General features: G+C 38.5%; 1 protein-coding gene across 3 annotated transcripts in view; it reads right to left on the bottom strand.

Annotated features, from left to right (window-relative positions):
• LOC127668459 (probable ATP-dependent RNA helicase DDX60) overlaps positions 1 to 20897 on the bottom strand; it is a 124996-nt gene that overhangs the window by 21780 nt on the left and 82319 nt on the right. For all 3 annotated transcript variants that reach the window (XM_052162111.1, XM_052162110.1, XM_052162113.1), the window contains 5 exons: positions 19181 to 19305; positions 14499 to 14657; positions 6726 to 6873; positions 4428 to 4580; positions 1992 to 2096 (listed from right to left, as the gene is read on the bottom strand). In XM_052162111.1, the coding sequence (XP_052018071.1) occupies positions 1992 to 2096; positions 4428 to 4580; positions 6726 to 6873; positions 14499 to 14657; positions 19181 to 19305 (690 nt within the window). The remainder of the gene's footprint in view (positions 1 to 1991; positions 2097 to 4427; positions 4581 to 6725; positions 6874 to 14498; positions 14658 to 19180; positions 19306 to 20897) is intronic.

Raw genomic sequence — 20897 nt, 5'->3', positions numbered from 1 at the left:
GAATTACACATATTTATAATATCATATATCTAACATTATGGTTATATACTGTATAAGATATATAATTGCCACTTCCTGGCAATTACTTGGTACAATATTCTATTATATATAATATATGCTATAACATATAACAGTATATGATAATGTATTGTTAATAATAATCATACATGTTATATATAATTTATATATTCTAAATTTGAGGTTGCCTACAGAAATACTGATGGAACATTTCTGAGAAGGTAAACTATACGCAGACAAACTTTGCTGTCTGCAGAACAGAATAGAACAAGGAGAATCCAAAGTAAGCAAAATGCTTTAATATTCAAGGTCAAGACTTTATAGCAAAAGAAAATGTGTGGGGAACTGAGGAAGTCCTGGGGGAAATGAACAAAGCCCTATATAAATGTATCACATTGATGTGGGTACAGATATGTCAAAGACTCAATGTCTCAGTCCCATGGAAATGGCAAATTTCCTTTATTTCACACGAGGGACTGAAAAATCATTCCTCTTGAACACTCCTCCACTGCTGGTGGGGTTGCAAATTGGTACAACCACTCTGGAAATCAGTCTGGCGGTTCCTCCCAAAACTGGGTACCTCACTTCCAGAAGATCCTACTATACCACTCCTGGGCATATACCCAGAGGATAGAGGATTCCCCACCATGTAATAAAGATACATGCTCTACTATGTTCATAGCAGCCCTATTTATAATTGCCAGATGCTGGAAAGAACCCAGGTATCCATCAACAGAAGAGTGGATGCAAAAAATGTGGTATATCTACAAATGGAGTACTATTCAGCCATTAGAAACAATGAATTCATGAAATTCTTAGGCAAATGGATGGAGATGGAGAACATCATACTAAGTGAGGTAACCCAGACTACAAAGGTGAATCATGGTATGCACTCACTAATAAGTGGATATTAACCTAGAAAACTGGAATACCCAAAACATAATCCACACATCAAATGAGGTACAAGAAGAAAGGAAGAGTGGCCCCTTGTTCTGGAAAGACTCAGTGAAGCAGTATTCGGCAAAACCAGAACGGGGAAGTGGGAAGGCGTGGGTGGGAGGACAAGGGGAGAGAAGGGGGCTTATGGGACTTTCGGGGAGTGGGGTGCTAGAAAAGGGGAAATCATTTGAAATGTAAATAAAAAATATATCGAATTAAAAAAAGAGAGAGAGAAAAATCATTCCTCTTTATGTTTGGATGTTGATAGTGTGTTCACAAGCATTCTACTGTAGCTTTCTCCTTCCAGATAGTTATGCCTGTAGACTGCTGTCTAAAAGAGACTGCTCCTAAGGAGATCAGTTAAGCCTTGTTCAGTTACATGCACTAGCCCTATTTCCCTGTTCAACTGTATATAATAAACACACTGTGCTTCCAAGTCATAGAGTTTCTAAAGGTAAGTAGACTTGCCTTTAGAAAGACAAGTCTACATGATCCCAGCTCTTCTGTATGTCCATGTATCTGTCCTTTCTTATTACCTTGCTGCCCTAGTTAGGTCAGTTCCTAGAGCTGGGCACAGTGTGGCAATAATGGGTGTACAGCTTGCAGAGCAACCCGGGAGTATGGAACGTTGTTTGGAAACAGTATGTATCAAAAGTCCAGAAAAGGATTAAAGGTGGATCTAGACTATAAAAGAAAAGACATGCTCAGTTGTGTGAAAGTAAATGTTTCCCAATTGTCTTTGATATGATCCTCTTTTGCAAATCGTTCTGTTTAGTTTGGGTGACTGTTGTGGGGTAAAGATGGTCACCCACATTCTGCAGATAGGAGAGGAGATTCGATATATCCAAGATCACACACATCTTAACAGTGTGCACATACTATCACAGCCCTGTGTTTCCTCTATACTAGTCACCTACAGCACTCTGCCAGAAACTGCAGCATGCTAGGAAATTAGTAACAAAGTAATTTCTTTGTTCATATTTTATGGCTATACAGTATTAATATGTTGAGTAAGTTAATACATATTATCATACCTGTCTGTAATTTAAAGCATCCAAGTAGACTGAGTTTTGAGCAAAAACCACAGATTTACAGGGCATGTTGATTCCCAAAGCAAGTGTTCCAGTAGCTGTCACCACCTAAAAAGGAACAAAACAGGGGTCCTCACACTGGCAATTTGGTAGAATGCAAGTATTTCCAATTGATTGATCAAAACTGTATTAAGATAACAATTAAATTACAGTGGGAAAACACATACGTTACACACATCGTGTTTGTGTAAACACAAACAGCACATTCTCTAATGGAGGTCATTATAATACTAGTTGCTTTGCAAGAAATACATATTTAATTATACTTAATATATATACTAATATATATAAATATATGCATATATAAATACATATACAAATATATACATGTATAAATACACACACACACACACACATATATATATATATATATATATATATATATATATACACACCTTAATTGTGTGGCACAAATGTCACAGAGGAAGTTTTGGGTCACATCTAAAATAATTATCTTTTCCTATCCCCATCTACCTCTCTGTATTAGAACCTCAGTGTCCCTCAATATCGTTGTGGTTTTGTTTACCTTTCAAATATAGAATGCAAGCATTATTCACAGTTCTATCTCGAGTCACAAAGAACATCTGGCATGGGATAAGTATTGCAGGAAACATTGTAAGTAAATATGAGAATAGAAATTTCTCTGTGAGAGGGCAATACATCTTTTATAAGCCTACTTCCTGGCAAGTATTTGATCTACCAAAATTCATTGAGAAATGATATAAAAGTAATGTATATTCTCTTATTCTGCCATGAAATTGCATGATCACTAATAAGAAACAGACAAGAATATGAAGTTCATTTATATCATCTAACTTCTTGTTCATTTTTTTTCCTGATATAGTTAATATATGCTGACTTGTGTCTGTCTCTTTATACTGGCGGCTGTTTGTGCTGTTTTCTGATGATGCTTCAGGGTATAAATTAATGTTTTCTAATCATTTTATAACTGAGGCTTGTGGCAGATTTTTTCCCTAATTAATTGGATAATAAAGAGTAAAAGAATCCAATCTCTGGGTGAGGAGGAGGCAGGCCTTTCGGTCTGAGAGAGGAAGAAGGAACACAAGGAGACAAGAACTTTTTTGGATGGTGAGGTGGAAGAGATAGGAGGCACCATGTAGACCAGGAATTGTTAGATCTGGTGATGGAACCCACCAGATCCGCCACCAGAAGATTTCTAACATAGAATAGTTGATGTGTTTAGGATGAGAAATTCCATGCCCAGCAGTTGTGTTATCTGCTGATTCTAAACTAAGATTGTCTGGTGTTTTCCATTTCATGGCACTCAACTGAGCCCTACGGGAAAGGTAACTGCATGGGTTGGTGAGCAGGTACCCACAGCTAGCTGCAGAAATTTGCAAGTGTGCTAGCATTGACAAGGGGGAACATGCAGTCTGAGGCTATGTACCGGGCTGGGAACAGATCAAGACCACCAACTGGTACTAAGCCAGCAATAGTGTGGTTTGTTTTATAATAATTACATGCAACAGAGGCTGAGACATATGGCAAAATAAAATATGCTACTTATTAAATGTTTTGTTCAAATACCTTTAACAAACACAAACAATGAAAGAATAGACACTTTACATATAAGAAAGGAACAGCCTTCTGCACCTCCTGAAAATGTGCTCTCTGATGAAGCTATTGTATTTCCCTAAATCTGTTTGGTTATTCATCACCTTATTACTGATTGAGAAATTACTGACCAATCCTATTTTAGCCAGGCCTCTTTCTGTCTTACTCTCTCTTCTTTCTATCCTACCCTTCATTTACTCTATGCCACACAAAAGTTAAAGTGGATAATTTTTAGTTGTCATAGTCTATGTTGAAATCATAGTCAAAATTCAGATTAGGTTAGTAATGATCTTGGTGTCTTCTGTATACTTGTCTGGGTCACTGTAACGAGCCTTCCTAGGATGTATTAGACAAAAGATGGCAAGGATGTGGACTGAAAGTTATTCATGGCGGTCTTCCTCTTGTTCCCCATCAATAACAGGAGAACCAACAGTAGATCCTGACACATCTACAAGCTCTGCTGAGAGAAGCAAAGCCCAAAGAGGCAGATACCTGTGCTCGTCTTTGTGCTACCATAGTAGAAAAAGATCTGCCCTGAACTCGAATATAAATCCCCTCCAAAGCTTGGAGAGAACATCTATAGCAAAATCACATCAACCAACCTTCCATATGAAAACTACAAAGTAGGACACACCACTGAGACCGGCAGAGGAATACTTCCTCGCTTAAATGACACAGGGCATGTGGAAAAGCAGGAAACATTCAGGAAATCAGCCCAAGAGACATAGCTACATGAGAAAAAAATAAAGGAGTGGCTTTATAAATGTTCACATTCTCAACTCTTAGGATGAAACATCAACCCACCCTGATGAATCCTTTCCTGAAGAGGATTTCCACCAACTGCTTTTCTTTGGCACTCATGGAACTGTGATGATAGCCAATGCCCCTTCTTGCCAACCTCTTCAGTGTGCCACCTTTTCGTTCGTATTTCACCCGCCTAAACACCATCTGCAATGACTAAAAGAAACCAAAGATTTAGAGCATTGCTTATCAAATTCTAAAGCAATCCAGTGTTTAATGAAAAGAGTAGGCATATTACTTAATAATTTGCCCAAATGATGTCACCATTAGGTCTTTCTACTATAAAACAATGACAACATTTTATGGCAACAACAGTCACCATAAGAAAAATCTTCCCCTCTCCTTGGCATGGACCAACCCAGTCTCACCTCAGTTCTGAGACGGAAGATCTGCCAAAGTAGTAGACCAAAGCACCAAGGGCATAAGTGGGGCCCACTCTCACCTGAACAAGATCAAGTGACTATGGAATTTTTCTAAAGGCTCCCCCAGAAAGCAAAGCAAAATCTTTATAGTATAAGGTCACAAAATGGCTACATCCATTGAAAATGACATACTGAGGACGTTTTTTTAAATACCCATGTCTCAAGCACAAGTCCCTGACACTATTAATGGTACTTTGCTATGCTTGCAGACAGACAGCTAGCATAGCGGATAGATGGATCTGAGAGGGTCCATCCAGCAGCTGACTCTGACAGATATAGACACTCATAGCCAAATAGTGGATAGAACCTGGGGACTCTTATGGAAGAATAGGAGAATGATTTCAGTCCCCAGAAGGGACAGGAGCTCCACAGAAAGACCAACAGAGTCAACTAGCCTGGACCCTTGGGATGCTCAGAGTCTGAACCACTAACCAAAGAACATACATGTGCTAGTCCTAGGCTTCCATGCACATATGTAATAGGTATGCAGGTTGGTCTTCATGTGTGTCCTGAACATGAGGGGGTGGGGGTTAATCCCAAAATCTGTTGCCTGTACATGGGATATGTTTTTCTATCTGGACTTCCTTGTTTGGCCTCAGTGAAAGAGGACTCACCTAGGATCCCAGATATTTGATGTGCCAGGGTCGGGGGATACCTATGAGGGACATTACCTGCTCAGAGCAGGAGGAAAGGATTGTGGGAGAAGATATGGGGAGGGGGTGGTGAGTGGGATGTAAAGTGAATAAATAAATAAATTTAAAAAAAAATACCCATGTCCTAAGGAGGAAATCCATTTGGATCCAGTGTTATAAAAGATCAATACCCAGAGACAATGGAGAAGCTTAAGTCTCCACAAGTAAAAGGCGAGTATATTTTGATTATATAGCTCCCTGTAAGACAGAATGTCAGGAATCAATTAAAACAATAGTGTACATACTTGGTCATGAAAACAGACTATGAAGCTAACAGAAAAAAGATTCATGATACAATAAACATAGTTAAATATATGTGTGGGGTGTATGTGTGTATGTAAGTGTGTATGTGTATGTGTGTGTATGTGTGTGTGTGTGTGTGTGTATGGATGGTGTCTGTGCGCCCATGTGCATGTGTGTGAGTGTATGTGTATGTGTGTTGTGTGTATGTGTGTGTGTGTGCATCTGTAGTGTGTGTGCATGTGTACATGTGTGTAAGTGTGTATGTGTGTTATGTGCATGTGTGTGTATGTGTGTATGTGTGTATGTATGTATAAGTGTGTACATGTGTATGTGTGTGTGTATGTGTGTGCGGTATGGTGTGTGTGTTTATGTATGTGTGCATGTGTTTGTGTACATGTGTGTGCGTATGGCATTGCTTTTATTGAAACTGGTTGCATTATCAAGTATGTCATTTATAAACAATAGCTCAAAGGGCAAAATGTCTAATGATGGGGCAAACCAATTTTAGATATCTTAGTGACACTTTGATGAAAACTTTTAGCTGAAATATAGAAAAACTCTAATTTTAAGAAATGCTGTCAGGATCTAAATATATTGTTCTACAGTGATCCAAACTTTCAATGGATTATATGACACTGAAGTCTAGAATTATGACTACAATATATAGACCTTTATCCATGACATAACACAAAACTGACATGGTTTCGAACCCAAGATTGTGTCATGTCAAAATCAACCTACAAATTCTAAACCTATCCTTCCTGAGTATAGATTACAAGGTCCCTGAGGGCTGTATGTTGCAAAACGTACTTTCTGCTACATTTCCACCTCACAAGGACTTCCTGACAAGGTTGCACACAATGTGTCCAGCACTGCCTGCCTGGAGAGGCATCTCTGATGGCCACTATACTCTCCAGGAGCAGTGGTCCTTTCCGGGTACTCACCTCCTCATCTATTGCCTTCTGATCGGCATATGTGCAGTCCTTGGGGATCTCTAGATTCTTCTCCAGACTCTTCAGGAGGTGATCATGTTCAGCTTCATACATAATGCTTTGATCCAATCTTCTGGAAGATTTCTGGCCCTTTTCATCTCTTTACAAAAATACAGTTTTAGGAAATCAATATTTGTATCCAACTGCTATAGGAAGCCCAGAGTATACTAAGTCCTGCTCATCGACCACGGTCACTATTTTCGTGCATTTATATTATCATGACTCAGTGCCCTGCCTACAACGTGCTTGCTTGTCAGCCTTAGGGGACCATCCCTCCATAATGGAGGCCTCAAGATAAATCCATTATGGATGTGATTTTTGCTCCACTCATTCCCTTTCCCCAGATTACCCTTCCTTCATTTTGCTAACATAATAATCATTTTCTCTTCTTCAACCTTTCTGACTCTCAAGGTGGAGGTAATGTGTTCTTCCCAGTCTGCTTTGCCAGCTCGGGCCATTCTCCTGCCTTCTAGAGGTGGACACTGGAGCTGCTCTGCGTGTTCACTAAAGGTGATTAGACGTACTCTCCTCTAGAGAATGAAAGCTCTTCTGAGAGATTACCTGCCATGAAGCATTAACAATCAGCTGAGATGGGATGGGAACGCTTTGGAACACTCAAAGGGACCAAGTTCAGGCTTTCAGCAGAAGCCACACCTTAACTGTGCTTTCTTGTCTCCCTCTTGTTCTTACTTATGACTTCTTATGAGCACACCCCTTCACTAAGGCATATACAGCCATTCACAGCATGTGCTGCTAGGTAATCAAACCTAGGACACACCTCCATGAACCTGGCCAAGACCCTTAAGCAATCCTATACCACAGGGCCCCTGAATTCACCAGGCCTTTACATTCACTAGGGTCAAGTACACTTCCTGCACAATCTCTGTCTCGTAAATATGAAAATAAGACATTTCTGAACATAAGAAGATGAGGTTACTTATATTCTACCATAGAGTGGTATATACCACCTCCAGCTATCATTGAACAAGGAGGAAAACAGCATGAATATTTAAGGCCCAAGATTGATGTTTTCAAAACATCTGCTAAAGTACTTACAGAGAATTGTAGGTTACTGTCTAACTATTTTAAACTATTAACCATGAGGTGCTGAGAAAAAGGTATATTCTTTTACTTTAGGATGAAATGTTATATATATTCCAATTGGTCCAAAGCTTCAAATAGTTTCACTGTGTCTCTGTTTAGTTTCTGTTTTCCTGATCGGTCCATTGAGGATAGTGGAGTGTTGAAGTCACCCACAATTATTGTGTTAGGTGCAATGTGTGCTTTGAGCTTTAGTAAAATTTCTTTTACAAATGAGGGTGCCCTTGCATTTGGAGCATAGATGTTCAGAATTGAGAGTTCTTCTAGGTGGATTTTTCTTTTAACCAGCAAGAAGTGTCCTTACATGTCTCTTTTGATGACTTTAGGTTGAAAGTCAATTTTATCTGATATTAGAATGCCTACTCTAGCTTGTTTCCTGAGACCATTTGCTTGTAAAATTGTCTTCCAGCCTTTTACTCTAAGTTAGTGTTTGCCTTTGACAATGAGGTATGTTTCCTGTAGGCAGCAAAATGTAGGGTCCTGTTTTCTTATCACGTCTGTTAGTCTATGTCTTTTTATTGGGGAATTGAGTCCATTGATGTTAAGAGATATTAAGGAATAGTGATTATTACTTCCTGTCATTTTTGATGTTCTTTTTATATTTGAGTGGTTATCTTCTTTTGGGTTTGATGAAATAAGGTTACTATCTTGCTTTTTCCAGGGTGTAGTTTCCCTCCTTGTATTGGAGTTTTCCACCTATTATCGTTTTCTTAGTACCTCATGGTACCTTCTCCAAAATTGACCATATAATTGGTCACAAGACAGACCTCAAAAAATATAAGAAGATCAAGCTAATCCCATGCCTCCTATCAAATCACTATGGAGTAAGAGTGGTCTTCAATAGCAACAAAAACCACAGAAAGCCCACAGACACTTGGAGGCTGAAAAATACTCTACTCAAATGATACCATGGCCAAAGAAAAAATAAAGAAAGAAATCAAAGACTTTTTAGAATTTAATGAAAATGAAGGCACAACATACCCACATCTTTGGGACACAATGAAAGCATTGCTAAGAGGAAAACTCATAGCCCTGAGTGCCTCCAAAAAGAAACTGGAGAGAGCATACACTAGCACCTTAACAGCACACCTGAAAACTCTGCAACAAAAAGAAGCTAATTCACCCAGGATGAGTAGAAGACAGGAAATCATCAAATTCAGGGCTGAAATCAATCAAGTGGAAACAAGGAGAACCATACAAAGAATCAACGAATCCAGGAGCTGGTTCTTTGAGAAAATCAACAAGAGAGATAAACCCTTAGTCAGACTAACCAAAGGGCACAGAAACAGTATCCAAATTAACAAAATTAGAAATGAAAAGGGAGATATAACAACAGAAACTGAGGAAATTAAAAAAATCATCAGATCCTACTACAAAAGCCTATATTCAACACAACTGGAGAATCTGGAGGAAATGGAAAATTTCCTAGACAGATACCAAATACCAAAATTAAATCAGGATCAAATAGATCATCAAAACAGTTCCATAACTTCTAAACAAATAGAAGGAGTCACAGAAAGTCTTCCAACCAAAACAGCACAGGACCAGATGGTTTTAGTGCAGAATTCTATCAGACCTTCAAAGAAGACCTAGCACCAATACTCTTCAAACTGTTCCACAAAATAGAAACAGAAGGAACACTACCCAACTCATTCTACAAAGCCACAATTACACTGATTACAAAACCAAACAAAGATCCAACAAAGAAAGAGAACTTCAGACCAATTTCCCTTATGAATATTGATGCAAAAATACTCAATAAAATTCTTGCCAACTGAATCCAAGAACACATCAAGATGATCATTCACCAAAATGATCATCAAGTTGGCTTCATCCCAGGGATGCAGGGATGGTTCAATATACAGAAATCCATCAATGTTATCCACTACATAAACAAACTCAAAGGAAAAAAAAAAAACACATGGTCATTTCATTAGATGCTGAAAAAGCATTTGACAAAATTCAGCATCCTTTCATGCTAAAAGTCTTAGAAAGAACAGGAATTCGAGGCCCATACCTAAACATAGTAAAAAGCAATATACAGCAAACTGGTAGCCAACATCAAACTAAATGGAGAGAAACTTGAAGCAATCCCACTAAAAGCAGGGACTAGACAGGGCTGCCCTCTCTCTCCATATCTTTTCAATATAGTACTTGAGGTACTAGCTAGAGCAATTAGACAACATAAGGAGGTTAAAGGTATATAAATTGGAAAGGAAGAAGTCAAACTATCACTATTTGCAGATGATATAATAGTATATCAAAAAACTCCACCAGAAAACTCCTACAAAAAACTCCTGAAGTTGATAAAGAACTTCAGCAAAGTGGCTGGTTATAAAATCAACTCAAGCAAATCAGTAGCCTTCCTATATACAAAGAATAAGCAGGCTGAGAAAGAAATTAGGGAAATGACACCTTCACAATAGTCACAAAAAATATAAAGTATCTTGGTGTGACTCTAACCAAACAACTGAAAGATCTGTATGACAAGAACTTCAGGTCTCTGAAGAAGAAAATTGAAGAAGACCTCAGAAAATGGAAAAATCTTCCATGCTCATGGATTGGCAGGATTAATATAGTTAAAATGGCCATATTGCCAAAAGCAATCTACAGATTCAACACAATCCCCATCAAAATCCCAACTCAGTTCTTCATAGAGTTAGAAAGAGTAATTCTCAAATTCATCTGGAAAAACAAAAAACCCAGGACAGTTAAACTATTCTCAACAGTAAAAGAACTTCTGAGGGAATCAGTATCCTGGACCTCAAGCAATACTACAGAACAAGAGTGTTAAAAATTGCATGGTATTGGTACAGTGACAGGCAGGTGGATCAATGGAATAAGATTGAAGACCCAGAAATGAACCCACACACCTTTGGATGGTCAGTTGTTCTTCGACAAAGGAGCTGAAAACATCCAGTGGAAAAAAGATAGGCTTTTCAATAAATGGTGCTGGTTCAATTGGAGGTTGGCATGCAGAAGAATGCAAGTTGATCCATTCTATCTCCTTGTACTAAGCTCAAGTCCAAGTGGATCAAGGACCTCCACATAAAACCAGACCCACTGAAACTAATAGAAAAGAAACTGGGGAAAACCCTTGAGGACATGGGTACAGGGGGAAAGTTCCTGAACAGAACACCAATAGCATATGCTCTAAGAGCAAGAACTGACAAATGGGACCTCATAAAATTACAAAGTTTCTGTAAAACAAAGGACACAGTCAAAAGGACAAAATGGCAACCAAAAAATTGGGAAAAGATCTTCACCAACCCTACATCTGACAGAGGGTTAATATCCAATATATACAAAGAACTCAAGAAATTATACCTAAGAAAGCCAAATAACCCTATTAAAAAATGGGGTACAGAACTAAACAAAGAATTTTCACCTGAAGAACTTTGGATGACTGAGAAGCACCTTAAGAAATGTTCAACATCATTAGTAATTAGGGAAATGCAAATCAAACCAACCCTGAGATTTCACCTCACACCAGTCAGAATGGCTAAGATTAAAAACTCAGGCGACAGCAGGCATTGGTGAGGATGTGGAGAAAGAGGAACACTCCTCCACTGCTGGTGGGACTACAAGCTGGTATAACCACTCTGGAAATCAGTCTGGCGGTTCCTCAGAAAACTAGGCACATCACTTCCGGAGGACCCTGCTATACCACTCCTAGGCATATACTGAGAGGATTCTCCAGCATGTAATAAGGATACATGCTCCACTATGTTCATAGCAGCCCTATTTATAATCGCCAGAAGCTGGAAAGAACCCAGATTTCCCTCAAGGAAGGAATGGATACAAAAAATGTGGTATATATACATGATGCAGTACTTTTCAGCCATTAGAAACAATGAATTCATGAAATTCTTAGATAAATGGATGGAGCTGGAGAAAATCATCCTAATTGAGGTAGCCCAGTCTCAAAAGAATACTCATGGCATGTACTCACTGATAAGTGGATATTAGCCTAGAAGCTTGGAATACCCAAGACACAATCCACACATCAAATGATGTCCAAGAAGAAGAAAGGAGTGGCCCCTGGTTCTGGAAAGGCTCAGTGCAGCAGTATAGGGGAATACCAGAACAGGGAAGTGGGAAGGGCTGGATTGGAGAACAGGGGGAGGGAACAGGGCTTATGGGACTTTTGGGGACGGGGGAATCAAGGAAAGGGCAAATCCTTTGAAATGTAAGTAAAGTCTATATCGAATAAAAAAATTTTCCATGAAAATTGTCAATTTTCACATGTTCATCTGAAATATTTTCCATGTAAATCTTTGATTTTTATTATAGTGTTTTTACTACCCTTTTCAATAAGAAAAGAAAGGAAAAAAATAGCCTATTAAATAAAATAACTGTTAATAAAAATTGCCAAAGAAAATAGCCAAAATGTCCTTCCAGCTCAACAAACATGACCCCGAAAGAGTAAGCTCTTCATGTGCATGTTTCTTTAGGAGTCCCCCCTGTTTCAGGAATGGATACAGATAGATAAGAATCACAATGTTGCTTTCCAACACATAGGGTCTGAATCAAGGTCTACTCAACCTCCTTACTGTGAGAGTGTTGGCGATATCAAACACCTATCACGCTGACAGCTTGAGTTGCTCGTCACTCATCCATGCTGGCACACGGCTCCTGTATCCCTGAAGCAGTGCTATCCTAAAAAGGATCATCTACCAAGAAATTGTATACTTCCTGCATATATTCTCCTTGGGGTTCACTACTTAAAATAAACAACACTGCTCAAGAACCAGTGAAACATGTACAGGCAGTATGCATGAAAGGGTCCACAGCAAATTCCAGCTTGCTCTAGAATTTGAAATATTTGAATCAGAGATGCTCTAAAAGTTTGTTTCAACTTCAAAGTGAATCCGAGTTCCTCACTTAAAAATCTCTCCAGTGCTGCCTAGGCACTAGCTTTCACAGCCCCTGAAGGTGCTCTACAAGCTGCCAAGGGAACAAAGCAATGAGGGCCTTACCCAGCTGTAAAGCCTACAAATGACAACAGCAGCATAGCAATATATCCCCAGTGGTGCAGCAGTGGCTCTTAACTTTATGGGATAATTAGCAACAACTCATTAGACTTAAGGCCATACTCAACACTGGGGAGATTCACAGCTGCTTCTGTAAACCTAGCAAATGTGGCTGATGAAATAACAGGTCAGGGAGGAAAAAAGACTCCTGCTAAATTTCTAAACCAGTTTAACTAACCACCAACCCGCCTTTGAAATTCTTATTCTTACATACACAGAGAAGTATAGTTTTCACCCTCACCAAAGAAACTTCTTCCTGTATTTGAAATAAATTTATACATAAAACAAAGTTTTATTGGTGTGAAGAGACACCATGACCATGGCAACTTTTTTATTTTTGTCTTTTTGTCTTTTTAGAGGCAGGACTTCTCTGTGTAACAGCCATGGCTGTCCTGGATCTCATTGTTAAGACCAGGCTGGCCTTGAACTCACAGAGATCAGCCTGCCTCTCTGCCTCTGCCTCTGCCTCTGCCTCTGCCTCTGCCTCCTGAATGCTGGGATTAAAGGAGTACACCACTACTGACCAACAAAAACAAAGTTTTATCAAGCAAAAATTTCTATATAGAGTGTCACATGAGCACACAGAGCTTCAGATTTTAAACAATTTTGGATTTTGGATTTTTCAGATAAGAGATGCTCAGTATGGGTATTTTGAAAAATACAGAATAAATTTATCTCCTAACTAAACAAAGTCAGACATGCAAGAAAGTATAAAGCTGAGGAATCAGTACAAGATTCAGAGGATAGATAATGAATTATGAGTATACACTTTGGAAGCAGCAAGGGTGAAGGTACTGAAGAAACAGCTAGTGGGGCTCATGAAAAGAAAGAAGTGGGAGAATGACCAAAGTGAAAAGAGACATAAATACCCTAAAAGGAATCTAGGGAAAATGAGTAAGAAAAGTAAAAACGCAAAGGGAATATCTTGGATGACAAACAGTAGAAGTTAGCCTCCATCCGCTGGGCAACAGAAAAAGAATGCCCAGCACATGGAGTAATCTAACCACATTCCAAGTTTATAAGCTCATATCAGTTAGGTAGGAGCAGAGTGAAGCTGGAGACTCTCAAGTTGATAAAGACCTTGGAAAACTATGATGAGTTTTCAACCCACACAATCACTAAAGGAGGAGAGGAACATAAAGAGATTATTATTGTTGCTGCTGCTGTTGTTGTTGTTGTTGCCCTAGAGCTGGCAGAACTACATGCTAAGAGCAATGAGCTTCCAAGTGTGAAATTGGGATTGTAATCCAGTTCCAAACACACTCTATGGCTCGCACTGCAATAGTACATCATGAATCAAGACAGAGTTCCTGGTCAATGTGGGAAGAACATGTCAAGTTCTACAATACACAAAGACTGATAGAATTTGAACCTGCTTCTAACAATCATAAATTCAAATGATCTATGCAGCTAAGGAATATGTAATGATGGTCACTTGTCATTACCCGGTTCTCCTTCTGAAATTTAAAAACAAGAACAGTCCAAGCAGTAATTAGAACTTCGTTATAGAACATTTCAATGCATGCTTCCTACTAGGACATTTGGATTCTACAAACCCATATGTGACCAATTTGCTTAGTGAAATACTTACATTATCTTTTGTTTCTCCAGAGATTTTTTAACTTTTCGAAGTTTGTTAGCCATGATGTGAGCCTCTTTATCAGCTTTGGGAGGTCTTTTCTCCTCCTGTTTTGCCTCCAGGAATTCGTAAGCATTTTCAGCACATTCTTCTACAGTACCTAATTTAAATCTGGAAGTAAATGAACATGTATTAAAAATAGCATAAGATTCGCTTCTCTGTTCTGGTTGTGTGTTACATTTCTTGTGGCTGTGAGCAAATGCCTGACAAAAAGCAATTACAGAAGTGTTTACACTGGTTTACAGTTTGAAAGGACACACACCTCCTTATACAGAGATAGGAGTAAACATGGCAGCAAAAGTAAGAATTGACTAGTCACATTGTGTCTATAATCAAAAAGCAGCAGAAAATAGGGCTGGGTATAAAACTTCTAGGCTTGACCCCAGTGACCCAGTATGGTAATTTGAATAAGAATGGCCCCTATCAGCTCATGTATCTAAATACTTAATCTGCAGTTAGTGAAACTATTTTGGAAGGTTTAGGAGATATATCCTTGTTGGAGAAGGTATACCACTAGGGTCAGGTTTTAAGTTTTTAAAAGCCCACGCCATTCCCAATTAGCACTCTCTCTGCACCCTACTTTCTGATAAGGAGATTATCTCTCAGCTAATGCTAAAGTATGATGGCTACCTATCTTTTGCCACGCCTCCACCACCACCAAGGACGATAACTCCTTGCAACTGTGAGTCTCACAGAACCCTTTTCTTTCTACAACTTGTAACTTGTCTTGGTCATGGTGTCTCTTCACTGTAACAGAAGTAACTAAAGTACCCAGTAAGGCTTACAGATCTCACCAAATTTAATCTTCAGCCCTTCATTTGATCTGTAGCTCTGAGCTGAGAAGTCTAAATGGTGACATCCCAGTCCATGCATAAGGTGGCATCTCTCCACAACTTTCCACACCTCTGCCAACTAGCACAGACTGTCTAAACACATGCTGATGGAAAGCACATCACATCCAAACCACAACAGTGAGATATTCTTCCAGGGCTTGTGAAGTCCACCTTTGTGCATTTTATTCTGAATTCTGGGTGGATCCCCATACTTCTAATTAAGTTCTCAAATTTCTGTAATCCTGTGATACTGCAGTGTAAGATTACTGAAATTCTTCACAGGGCAGACATGCTGGGACACAGGAGAAACAGTGATTTGTAAACACAAGAGAAAATTGTCCCTAAGCGTCCACATAACCTCCTGAAAGACGAAAGATTTTTAGGGAACCAGAGAGGTTTTTTTTTTTTTTTTTTTTTTTTTTGGCAAAGTGGAAAGAGGTATATTTCTCACTGTCACATGATCTAAAGGGCAGAAAGGCACAGAGGTCACAGATTTTACAATCCAGAATGACTCCTAGACTTGGCTTGTATAACCTTTGAACATGTGAATATTGAGGACTATAAAGCCATAGGCTTCTTGGAACTCTGGAGCTTAGCCTAGTGACCTACTCTGGACCTTAATACCTTAGACTTCTCCGATCCGAGCAACAAGCAGAGCTGGTTGAATTCTGTCTCCAGAGAAATTAAAAAAAAACATCACCCTAAGTTTGCATCATATGAGTTTCACAGTATCTGGAATGCAGAGTGTTTGATGACAAGCAGGCTGGGGGAAAATCATTTCATTACACCACTCTGGCTAGGCGCCAAAAGCTGTGTCTGAAGTACCTACTGGGAAACACCACTATACTCTATTTGAACAAATAACAGGTAGGAACTTTATAATAAAGTCTAAGCTTAAAGCTTGAGACAACCTATTTTCTTTAAAAAGTAAAACTTTACAAAGTCAGTATATTAAAAATTGTGAAATTGGACCAATTGCCACACACTTTTCTCTAATTCCAGCTAGTAGGGAGACTAAGGCAGGAGGATCACCAGTTGAAGGCTAGCCTAATATACAGAATGGATTTTAAACTCGCTGGTGAGGTCTTCTAAGAAAATAAAAAGGAAAAAAGACAGCTGAAGCTATTGCTCAGTGGCCGAAGGGCTTTCTAGTATGTGCAAGGTTTCCCAGTCAGTGTCTCAAATACAAACAAACAAACAAACAAACAAACAAATAAATAAATAATGACAGTCACTGCAAGAAATAGCAATCAATGTTCCATGGCTACATCAAGTAACAAAATAATAAGAGAAGTATAGTGTAGTTATTGTTCTCAGGTGCAATTCTAAGTGACTTGAATGTAAAACATCATTTGGTACACCAACAATTACATGAAGCCAACTCTATTATTACTATACTACAGGTAAGAAATGGGGATATGAAGAGATTAAGGGGCCTTCCCATGAGTACACACAGCCTGTTTATAACAGTATGTCTTCTTTTTTTTATTTGATATATTTTTATTTACATTTCAAATGATTTCCTCTTTTCTGGGCCCCCACTCCCCGAAAGTCCCATAAGCCCTCTTGCCTCCTCCCTTTTCTCCCATCCACCCCTTCCTACTTCCCTGTTCTGGTTTTGCCCTATACTACTACACTGAGTCTTTCCAGAACCAGGGGCCACAAAGTGTGTCTTCTAATCCATGTTTCTGCTATATGATGTGGAAGTTCCTGAGGAAGAATCTATCATACTTCATTAAATATGGTAATTTCCATCAGAATGTGAGTCTTTTTTAAAAATCTACATTGCTTGAAAATAACTGTACCTCCTAAATTTCTCTGAAGTACATATATTAAAAGTGACCATGAAACTGCACATTAGCAATTAATATCTTATAGCACTGGCTTACATGTTCATGACTTTTTTATTTTAGTCTCACCAAAATCCTATGTATGATCACATAGTCATTAAGTGGTTGTCAATCAATGACATAGCTAAAGGAGAGAAAAGTAGAATTTATGCTTAGGTCTAGCCTTGAAATGCATGATCTTATAAACATATCAACATTTCCAACCTCTTAAAATGTTGTACACACTTCTCTCCACTCAGGGTACAGAAAGTTGGGGCTATTACTATTAATGTGGTAAGTAAGCTCTGACAGTTAAGGCTTGGTCCCAGACCAATCTTTGATCTTTTTATGATCTGGTGCTAATAAAGGCATAGGCTCACATTGCATTTAAGAAAGGATTCTCAGTTTGTCTTACAGATAACCCATTGTTCATTTAAAAGTTTCCAAGATGGAGCTCAACAAGTAGAATTCAGACTATTATATTTTGTTAACATTACCCTTTTCAGATACCTTAGGAACTCACAGCTCAGAACATGCCACCCTTAAACTGGAAAGATGAGAAGTTGGGAACAAGAGACATCTGCACAAGCCTGACTTCCCAGCCATTTCTCCTCTCTGTTGTGTCAATGGCATATGCCCATTTACTGGGTCACAGATTTACATCTTGCTCTGCTCAGTTCAGGGTTAAGTGTTTATTTATAATGTCATTGGGTCATCATTTCCTCATGAAGTTCCCACACCATAAACTATTTATTCCAAATTAGTATATATGCTTTTCACATGTTGACCAACATAATTCTCTCAAAAAAACAGGGGAAAGATATATGTTTATATGCATAAGAGTATTTAAATAGTAAAGACATGTTTTCTAATTTCAATGCTACAGTTAAGCTTGCAAATATATGTCATAGACAGAGAATGCCTCTTGTTCTTTATATCCATAGCTGTGCTTGGAAGTGAATAAACTGTATGAATTATTCATACCACAGAGAGTTTTTCTCTCTTGTCCTACATACAAAAGCAAAGTGGACAATTTTTGCTACAATTAAATCTCATAGATAGATAGATAGATAGATAGATAGATAGATAGATAGATAGATACTATTACCATCATTATTTGGAGTATGTATCACAAATTATGATCATTACCTTATGCTTCAGCATATGTTAATAAATAATATACTTTATAATCCTATAGTTTTATTTATTTGATGATCCCATGATGTTAGAGTAATTTACAGTTATCTACAGTATTGCTTCTTGCTACATTGCTAATAAACTTACTCTACATACTTTTATCCACTAACTAAATTATCATATCATATTTTATCAGAACTGCATCCATTAAATCAGTATGTTCAATTTTAAACTATTACATTCTACATAAGCTTAATTTGGGAAGATATCACTGGTTCTATGTCATATTTCTATTTATAATGAGTATAAAAAACCAAAATATTTTACATATATATGTATATATTATAGCATGTTATTAAAAGTTAAAATCTGTGTGGGAAGGCAACATTAATGGACATGTTCAATGGGTTCTACAAAATAACCAAGATCTGTATAGAAAATTACTAGTAAGATCTAAAAGAAATAAAAACGAGAGTTTATAGTAAAACAGAAATGAGAATCAAAACTAGTGAAGAAAATTTTAATAGGATACTAAAAATATTTTTAAGCATACAACTAAAACTGGGCAAAATGGTGGATGCCTATCTATAATCCCAACATGACAGGAAGACAGCCCAGAGCACACACCAAGATCCTGTCTCAAACAAACAGAAGGCGGAATGACAAAGAGTTGAACCAGAAAATCGTATGACTTTAAATAAGTCATAAGATCTTGACAAATGAATGTGCCCTGGAGAATAATAAATACTAGATCACAGCAATAAAGTCTATACGACTTCCTCTACCTTAAAGGAATGGCCTGACTCAAATTACCTCACAAAGTTAAATAACTTACAAAAAGAAGAGTGCAGGCAACTTGTCCATTTCCCTTAACTTCTCAACAAGAAGTGGAAAGAAGTCCAGCATCCTCTCTGAGTGGTCATGGTAATCAGGACTCAGTTTCTTCAGCACCATCCTGGCCTGTGAGAGGGAACGGCAAGCATTTGTACTAAATTCTTCATAGCAGTGAAAGGCCTGGGCATTCTGACACACTTTCACAGCTGACATCCTTTAAAATACAACCCTATGAGAATGTGCCACAGGGCCATAGGAAGCACAGCAAGGACGCGTACGCATGGCACACTTGATATCAAACTTCCAGTGCACTGTGTGCACACATCTGCAAATGTCTGAGACAGGGAGAACCCAGCAGAAAAAGAATGGCTCAGTCATTGGTGCCGTTTCCCTGGCAACAGTAGAAAGGAGCCCGTTTGGAGTGGTCCTTGGTTAGGTGAAGTCTCAATAGATGCCCCAACAAAGGGAAATCAAGGGGGAAGGAGGTGGGAATGGGGGAGGGGGAGGAAGGCATATACTTGGAGGCAGGGGGTGGGAGGAGGGATTGGGGGTTTTCTAGGAGGTGGGGAAACCAGGAAAGGTTTTACCATTTGAAATGTAAATGGAGATTATATTGAATTAAAAAAAAAGAGGGGGCATATAACCTAACTTAAATACATGATGTTTACAAATAAAATAAAAACAAGTCAAGGTACGAGATGGGACAGGGGGAAATCACATGAGAAAAATAGAAGGATACCAGCAGTTTTCACGACCCCTTGGGGGGTTGTATATTAAACAGTCTCATATCAGGTATTTACATTACAATTCACAACAGCAGAAAAATTACAGTTATGAAATAGCAACCAAATAATTTTAGGGTTATGGATTAGCACAACCTAAGGTACTGTATTAAAGGGTTGCAAAATTAGGAAGGTTATTTCTAAAAATAAAAATCAGGAATCACAATTTTTCTTGACAAAATAAGACTATAAGTTTATTAGTTTAATCAAAATGAATGTGTAAGCATGTAGTAAGATTTGAGTACTTAAATAGTTCCTTACAATAAATTGTAAATTTATTTGCAAACTAAATTTAAAACCATGGAGACTAAAACCCCAAGGACTGTTGCAAACTAGAGTCTCTAGATATGACAGGGACATTGAACACATGACCTCACAGCCCCTGTGGATACCTGGGGCAAAAGCTCCCTATAGATTTCAGCTTGAATGAGGAAGGGCTCCCAAAGTCTCACGCTTGGCTGGGGAGCTGCTGCCACAGGATGGCACTGTAGGAGGGCAAACAGCAGTGTTCTTCATGAATAGGTGGCCCAGGGGATAACCCCCCTCCTCCCCCCCTACACACACACTGGGGGCATTGACTGGGAGCCCAAGTTAGAAGGAAAAAATAGTAGAAGGGATATGGGGGAAATCAGAGGGGGAGGATTCGGGGGGGGGGGATGTGGATCTGAAAACACATTACACATACATACATGATATCCTCAAACAATAATTAAAAAAAAAAAACTCCAAAACTAAAAATGAAAAGTAAAAATTTATTTCAGCTACTTGAGTCATCTCTCTATGCTGCTTCCCAGGCCGCCCTCCCTGCAAAATCAATAATTCCAAACACGAATTTTGTGTTCTCCCTTGTCTGTTATTAAATCCATGAGGAACTGCTAGCCTCTTGTCTAATGTATTAGGAGACACTGAAAAGAATTTTTAAAAGTCAAATCTCTT

This window comes from Apodemus sylvaticus, chromosome 18 (assembly GCF_947179515.1).
Source record: "Apodemus sylvaticus chromosome 18, mApoSyl1.1, whole genome shotgun sequence".
Classification (NCBI taxonomy): domain Eukaryota; kingdom Metazoa; phylum Chordata; class Mammalia; order Rodentia; family Muridae; genus Apodemus; species Apodemus sylvaticus.
The sequence above is the reverse complement of the archived record's forward strand: the minus strand, read 5'-3'. Positions and strand labels throughout refer to the sequence as shown.